This window comes from Entamoeba nuttalli (genome assembly GCF_000257125.1).
Source record: "Entamoeba nuttalli P19 unplaced genomic scaffold asmbl_8381, whole genome shotgun sequence".
Lineage (NCBI taxonomy): Eukaryota > Evosea > Mastigamoebida > Endamoebidae > Entamoeba > Entamoeba nuttalli.
The window spans coordinates 1,114-8,846 of NW_008579104.1; the positions used below are offsets into that span (position 1 = coordinate 1,114).

The following is a 7,733-nucleotide window of genomic DNA, read 5'->3' on the forward strand; positions in this document are numbered from 1 at the left end:
AAAACACATCAATAAACAATATTGAATGAAAATATTTATGACAAAATGAATTTCATAAATAAACTAAATTCATAATAAAATAGAAATAATAATAAATATCAATATGAAATAATAATAATGAATTCAATTTAGATGAATAACAAATATAATGAATAACAATAAAATGAATAGAAATGAAATAAAAAATAATGATAAGTAATTCATAACATTACAAATTCAGATCAGATAAAGATTAATTAAATGAATAAACTAATAAAAATGATAATTGATATTAAATTATTTTAATATAACATAATTAACCAAATATAAATAAAGAAGAATTAATCCGAGTTGAATATAAATAAATAACATTACAATTCATAAGTATAGATGAAATCAATTTCAATTAACTATTTTAAGAAATATTTTACATTAATTTTTTACATGGAATTTATTAAAAAAAATCCGATTCAGAAATCCATGAGATGGATTATTTTGAACTGCCATAAACAAACGAAACAGGAAAATCACAATCCACTAAAATTGAATTTATTTGTTTTATTCTTTACTTTTTAATAAACAGCAAAAGATTTTCTTTTAAGATAAATTCTAAATCTCTTTAATTTTCCTTACATTCTTCTTCAAAACTCAACCAAATGTTTTAACAAAGTCGTTTATTTTTAGAAAAATCAATAGATAGTCTTTTTTTATACAGAATCCCCAATGTTTTTAGTTGCATTAAAGCTCTTTTCTAAAAATTTATCTAGCAACCATAATTTACCTTAATATTTTTAGAAATTCTTTGTATATTAAGTATTATTCAATAACTTTTGTTAATCCGGTATGAATTATTATGAAAACTCTCAGTCCAAGATTTAATAGATTCATCTTCAAAAATCACTTTAGAATATTAGCTATTATGTTCATAATACTAATAGGTATTTTCGAATTACCTTTTGTTAATATTGGAATTGCCAATATCGGTGTTGTCATACTTTTGATAGTATTATACAGCTTCTGGTTTATAGCTTGGGTTTTGCATGAAAATGTTGCTAATGAAGGAGTTGAACAGCCCCAACGAAGAGATCAACATCAATATAATTTATATGAACGTATTTTAAGATATACTTTCCTTATATTGAAATTTATTATAAAGGTAATTGCCAAATGCACCATAAAAATATTTATTGAACCACTTCTTATAATTTTAATTCAAACCATCAGAAGAGAACTAAATTAATTTATTGTTTTATTCTGTAAACTCTTTATAATAATATATAAATGAATAAATACATAACTAATAACGTATTCCATTCTTAAAAATAAATAATTAATAATTACGTATCCAATTTTAATGTATCATAATATTTTAAACACAAATCATCATATTTGTGTTTTCATTATAATGTTTATTGTTAAATCATGTTATTTCATGGAATGAATAAAACAATAGGAAAATATATTCTGAGATATTTATAATAATATATTGAAACATCTAAGTACAAGTCAAACACAATAACAACAAAAAACTCCTGATAAAATTTATTTTTTTTTTCTGTGATCATAGATACTTATTATTCATTATTATAATACATACTTCGCTAAAAACATATATCAATTGTTTACAAATAAATCATGATAAGAGTATTTGTAAAAACACATAAACATATTTGTTTTATTATTAGTTAATCATTACACTTCTTTAGAAAATATAATAAAAAATAAGGCACTTTCTTTAACATTACAAACAGACATTTATATTGAACCATCAAACTATATTTGACTTTTTCACTAATTTGTTATTTCAATGAATGTATATGTTTTCAAAAATGATAAACATAAAAACCACATTAATTTAATATTAATGGTGTTACGTATAAACTAATAAATAGTTTAACTTCTTTTAAACAATGAATTATGAGTTTTGAAATATCACAAATTAACAAAAATACATAATAAAATAATTAAAAATAATTAATTAAGTTGTGCTATTTATTTCCTATTGCTCTTTGATCAAGTGAGACTAGTCAAATCATTGTAATTAATATTGTTTAATCAATGACTATTAACTTATTATTTTGTTTTTAGTCTTGTTGAGAAGTATGATTTTCTATTTTTCATTCTTTTATTTACATTGAATTAAAGTCTTTTCAAATATCATCAACTTAAATATTCTTCATTTAAGTAACCATATTAGCTTAATTTTTATTTATTATGTATTAAAAATAACCAGTCTTTTCTTTCTTATTTTATGATGAATGAATATATTCCTTACCACCATATTATTACGTCTAATTTCAATTATCATCGTATTGTTCATTTTCTTGATAATATGTCATATATTCAAAACAATTCATTCATTACTATATATTTTGAATGTTGATAAATACATAGTACAACCATCGTTATAAATACCCACAGTCTATTACAACAAATAATACTCCATCCTAATAACTCATTTCATTGTTTACAACATTGAATACCTCATTTTCTATTCAAACGAAATATTGTAACCAGATAATAAATACGGGATTCAATTATTTTTATAGATATTTTAATAGTTCTGTGTATGGTATTTCTAACTTGTAAAATTCAAGTTAAGAAAAAGAAAATCAAAAATAGAATAACAATTGAAATTAGAATCATACTGTTAAAAATAAAAATAAAAAATGTTATTTAAACTATTAATAAAGATATAGAATAATAAACATAATAAAAATAAAATAGAAACATTCTTGGTTCTAATATACTTTTTCTCTGATCCAACATTAACATTTGAGTGTTGAAATATGAAAAATCAATACCATTACAACAAAAATAATTAATTATATGTAATATAGTATTAAGAAAGTATTTTTCTGATGTTATTATTTGACTGTTTTTTCTTTTACTTGATACTCCATATTATACAATATTAACAACCAAGCTTTTAATAACTTGGGATTGAACTAATATTATTAAAGAAACTTAAATATATAAATTATATACATAATTCGTCATCAACTTGAAACAATCAATAATGTATCAACACCCAGTTAGTTTTGTTAGACTATTTCCATTATAGAAATAACATTTTCAAATGAATAAAAATATGATTAAATAACCTTCAAAAATTATTTTAGTAACTTCATTTATACGTAATAGTTAGGAATATATGAATAATTATTTTTAATTTAACTAAAGAGAGTATTAGTAATGATTCAGTTTAAAAGAAATTGAGTGTCTAAAAGAATTATTATAAATCAATATTTTTTAATAAAATAAACAGACAACCAAATAGAAATTGATTTTTAAACCAGTTTTGTCTTATTCAAAAAATGTTTAAGTGATAAAAAATACCAGTTTTCATATAAATAAGAACCGTTTATATTAAAAAGAGTATCAGTTGTAAGAAAGAATATAACATTTTATAATGTCTTATAAAAAAATTTTTTATTTAAACATCATGAATTAAAAAGTATAAACCACAACCTTAGAATATAAGAACTGGAGAAGTTTATTTATTTAATGATGTATTACTAAATACCTCTCTTCTAATGTTGAACAATACCTTATTGTTTAAAAATTAATGACGTAAAATAAATTAAACAAAAACATAAGAATTACTTCTTTAAATAAATTTCGAGGAATTTATTTAAAGTCAAAGGCTCTTCTCCTATTTTTTCAAACCATTTTGCAATTTTCTTTTCATTAAGTCCCATAGACTTTAATAATTTTGTTGTTTCATCTCTTTCTAATAGTCCACTCTTATCAGAATCAAGTATTTTAAAAATAGCTTCATAAAATCTTGTTTTAGTTAAGCATCTAATGGTAACGTCATTTCCAGCAACAGCACAAGCAAATGTTGCAAATTGATTTTTATCAATTTCACCTTTTCCAGTTTCATCTAACAATTTAATAATTATTTCAGGTGCTTTTCGTTCATCAACACCATCTGGATACATTTGCTTAAATAACGTTTTAAGTTCTTTAACAGAAATCATACCAGAATGATCTTTATCACCTTTTTCAAATAAGGAGGAAAATACTTGTTGATTGTATTGTTGAAAATCACTTGGTGGAATAACAATTCCAAGGAATTCCATTTCGTTAATTTCTCTCCCTCCTAATAACCCACAATACTCTTTAATTTTCTTAACTGCAGATTTAATTTCCTCATTAACAGAGGAGTCATTAGGTAATTTATCTAATGCCTTAGTAATTTCTTCTGCACTTAAAGAAGCATTTCCGTCTGAATCAATAGCCCTAAATAAAGCCATCATTGTTGTAAGATTCTTGCTTTGACCTTTTTGACTTTCAAAGATTTCCAAACATTTCATTAAATGAAGAAATTCTGTAATATCCAATGCCTTATTTTCATCAACATCACACAAATCAAATAAGTAGTTCTCAAATCCAATTTTATATTGAGGATCTTCACTTTGTAAAAATTGAATTAATAAAGGAAATAAATCTTCTTTTCTTACTAATTTGTCTTTATCCTTATCACAAAATCCATGAACAAAGTGTGCAGCAAATTCACACATCAACAATTATATTTTCTTTTTAAGTTCTCTGTCTTTTAATTTCATTTTTTAAGTTTTCATTAATGATAAAAAAGAAACTATCTTCATATTATATCTCAATGAGGAATCCTATAAACCAAAAAATTTATTAGATTGTTTTTTAAAAGAAAAAGAATATTTAGTTTTATATATCAAAAATTTATTGAGCACATCAATTCAATTACTATCTCTTACTTCTTCTTTCTAGATGCTTTCTTCATTTCTTTCTTCTTATAGTCTTTGAATGAATGGCACATTCTCCATTTCTTCTTATGTTCCTTTCTAGCCTTTCTTGGTGCTTTAGTCTTCTTATCCAAACCAGCTCTAATTAATTGATGTTTTGGAACAAACTTCTTTAAAGCAGAAAGTGTATCATAAATCAATGCAAATCCTGAAGTTTTTCCTCCTCCGTACTTAGTGACGAACCCATTAAGAACGATAGTTTGAACGTCTTTTACCTTGTACATTTTAGCAAGCTTTTCTTTAATTTCAGTGAATTTTGGTTGAACAATTCCTGGATGATAAATATCAACAACTACTTGCTTTCTGCAAAGTAATGGATTAACTATCAGATTTCTTGTTCTGATAGTGACTTCACTCTTTTGGGTAGCCATCACACTAAGAAATCTTAATTCTCCTTTATACCCTAACTTATTTTTTTCTTTATTTTTTAATGTTTTATTATTCTTTTTAATTTATTTCTTATTAACCATTTCCCTAGTTTTTTTTTTCTTTATTTTTTAATATATCATTTTTTTTTAATATAAATAACAAAAAAAGATACAATTAAACAGTTTTGTTCTTATTGTTGTTTTTTTGGTTCTATTTTGTTAAGAATTATTTTTGTTGTTTTGTTATAATTCTCAATTGATTTTATTATCTTAGTTTTCATATTATTAATACTAATGTGTCTCTTTTCACATTCACCAAAAAGACTGTTAATATCTTTCATTAACTGAGTCATTTCTTCGTCTTGTTTTCTTTTTATTTCAATTAATTCATCAACTCCATAAATTCTTCTTACGTAAGGTAGTTCTACAACAACACTGTCACAATCAAACGAGAATTTTAGTTCACGTACTAAATTCTCATAATTCCGATTAACTGAATTAATCATTTTTCTTTCTTGAATAGTAATATCGTCTATCATTTCATGTATAGTATTAACAGTATTATGAGTAATATTTTTTAAGACTTGCCTTGCAAGAAAAAGATCATTATCTTCTGTTGTTCCTTGGTCATAACTATCATCTATTACTTCTCCATTTTGAAAAGTAATTGTTCTTACAGAATGGTGTTCATCATCAAAAGGTTCAGCTGGTGGATGAGGTTGTTTTTCTGGTGTTGTTGGTTTAGACTTTCCTTTACAACAACTTTTTTTTTTATTTTGTTTTGTTCCTCTTCGGTGCATTAATCACTTCTTCACACCAAAATTCTTTCGTTTTGAAGTTTAATTTTTGACTTTTTATTTTTTTTTATTTAGATACTTTGAATTTAAAGAAAATTACGGAATTAAATATTATTTAATATTTTTATCAACAGACTCAGAACTGGCTGCCCATTCTGATTGTGACCGAGTGAGTGTTCTTTGATGACATGACTTTCTGCAAGAAGATAGCCTTAATGATTTTCTATCACTAAAATCAGGAAATAGTTCATAATAATTGTCTATTAGTGCAACAAAAAATGTCTTTAATTCATTAAGTCTACAAGAGAACACAACTGGGCTTTCTTGTGGTATTTCAAATAAGCAAGGAATCCATATAGTAGCCAAGTTTTGAGCATTCATTTTATTAGTATCTGAATAAGTATTAATTTTATATAAAAGTCCAAATAATTGTTTTATAATCATAATATTATTCTTTGGTAATCCTTTAATAAAACTTTTTAATGTCCCAATATTATAAGCTTTTATTTTGTTTATAGAAAGGGCTTTATTAGTATTAATTCGATTAAATACTTTTTCAGGAAGATTTCTAAAGAATCTTTTTAATACAGCAGCCATTAAAATGTAGTCTAATCCTTCGAAGTCAATTACACCTAATCTATCATAAACATCCCTAATATCTTTTTCACTAGGAGATAGTCTAAATATACCTTCAGTAGTATATCCATTTGCTTTAATATTTTCAATAATATTTTCAATACCAGAAGGGATTGAACCTTCACGCTCTTCCATTGTTAAAATTTGGTCTAAGGTTTTACCTTGATAACCACCTTGACACCTCTTGTATTTCATGAAATATTTTGTTTTTTCTATTCTTGCTTTTGTCATAGTTTTTGTAAAATTTTCATCTCCACTAGCACTAATAGACCCATCTTGAAATGCTCGATAGATCGCTTCCATTGTTCCTCCTAATTTTAATTTGAACTCCCAACTACCTAATGTTAATGTTAATTGAATTTTTGTTGCATCAGTAAATTCTTGATTTGGTTGACTCCACCAAGACCAAATATTCCATTTACTTTGAGAGTTATGAGTTTGTAATGAATTAAATAATGGATTAATATATATTTGTTGAGTATCAATAATTGATTGGTTAATGCTTTTGGCAGCTGATTGAATGTCATAAAATATTTCTGATAATTGTTGTTGTGTTTGTGCAAAAATTAATAATGGTTCTAACATTCTTGACTTTAATTGATTCATATTCATCGTTTCTCTCATATTTCCCATTTCTTGTAATTTACTTGAAAAACTAGCCATTTCAGTATGAAGTTGTTGAAATAATGTAACAATAGTACTAGTGTATTGTTGTAGACTGTTCATACAGTCTCTTAGAAATGCGGTGTCTTCAAGATAATTTTTAATTTCATTTGCTGATAATCCTTTCATTGATTTAATTCTAACTTAAATTTTAAGTTTTTTTATCACTTTTTTGTAAATATAGTTTGTTGTTTTTGAACAATTTATAACCAAACTCATTTCATAAAACAAAACATTCTTATGTCTAAGAACCTTAACTTTTCAATAATATGTTGTGCAAAGAGAGTCATGAAAATAATTCATTTCTATAAGAAGAAAAATTATAAAAAATATAATTTTATTATTATAAATATAGTTTAGGAATAGCTTTGAAGTATAAGAAACTATATTTATTAATAAAAAAAACAAGAAAAAAAAATAAAAAAGGAGTCAAATAAAACAACCCTATAATCTAAGAAATTGAGATAGCTAAGGATGGCCTTACACAAAGCTGGTTTAAGTAA

The 7,733-nt window shown here is 24.0% G+C and overlaps 4 protein-coding genes across 4 annotated transcripts; all 4 read right to left on the reverse strand.

Moving 5' to 3' along the window:
• Positions 1-3,581: 3,581 nt before the first annotated feature.
• ENU1_184590 (EF-hand calcium-binding domain containing protein) lies at positions 3,582-4,505 on the reverse strand (the record flags this gene model as incomplete). The annotated part of the gene is made up of 1 exon (XM_008861606.1): positions 3,582-4,505. The coding sequence occupies one exon, from the start codon at positions 4,503-4,505 to the stop codon at positions 3,582-3,584; it is 924 nt and encodes a 307-aa protein (XP_008859828.1).
• A 209-nt stretch (positions 4,506-4,714) lies between these two features.
• ENU1_184600 (ribosomal protein s24e domain containing protein) lies at positions 4,715-5,137 on the reverse strand (the record flags this gene model as incomplete). Its single annotated transcript, XM_008861607.1, has 1 exon — positions 4,715-5,137. One exon carries the CDS (start codon positions 5,135-5,137, stop codon positions 4,715-4,717), a length of 423 nt encoding a protein of 140 aa, XP_008859829.1.
• A 188-nt stretch (positions 5,138-5,325) lies between these two features.
• ENU1_184610 (hypothetical protein) lies at positions 5,326-5,934 on the reverse strand (the record flags this gene model as incomplete). The annotated part of the gene is made up of 1 exon (XM_008861608.1): positions 5,326-5,934. The coding sequence occupies one exon, from the start codon at positions 5,932-5,934 to the stop codon at positions 5,326-5,328; it is 609 nt and encodes a 202-aa protein (XP_008859830.1).
• A 108-nt stretch (positions 5,935-6,042) lies between these two features.
• Positions 6,043-7,359, reverse strand: ENU1_184620 (RhoGAP domain containing protein; the record flags this gene model as incomplete). The annotated part of the gene is made up of 1 exon (XM_008861609.1): positions 6,043-7,359. One exon carries the CDS (start codon positions 7,357-7,359, stop codon positions 6,043-6,045), a length of 1,317 nt encoding a protein of 438 aa, XP_008859831.1.
• Between the last annotated feature and the right edge of the window lie 374 nt (positions 7,360-7,733).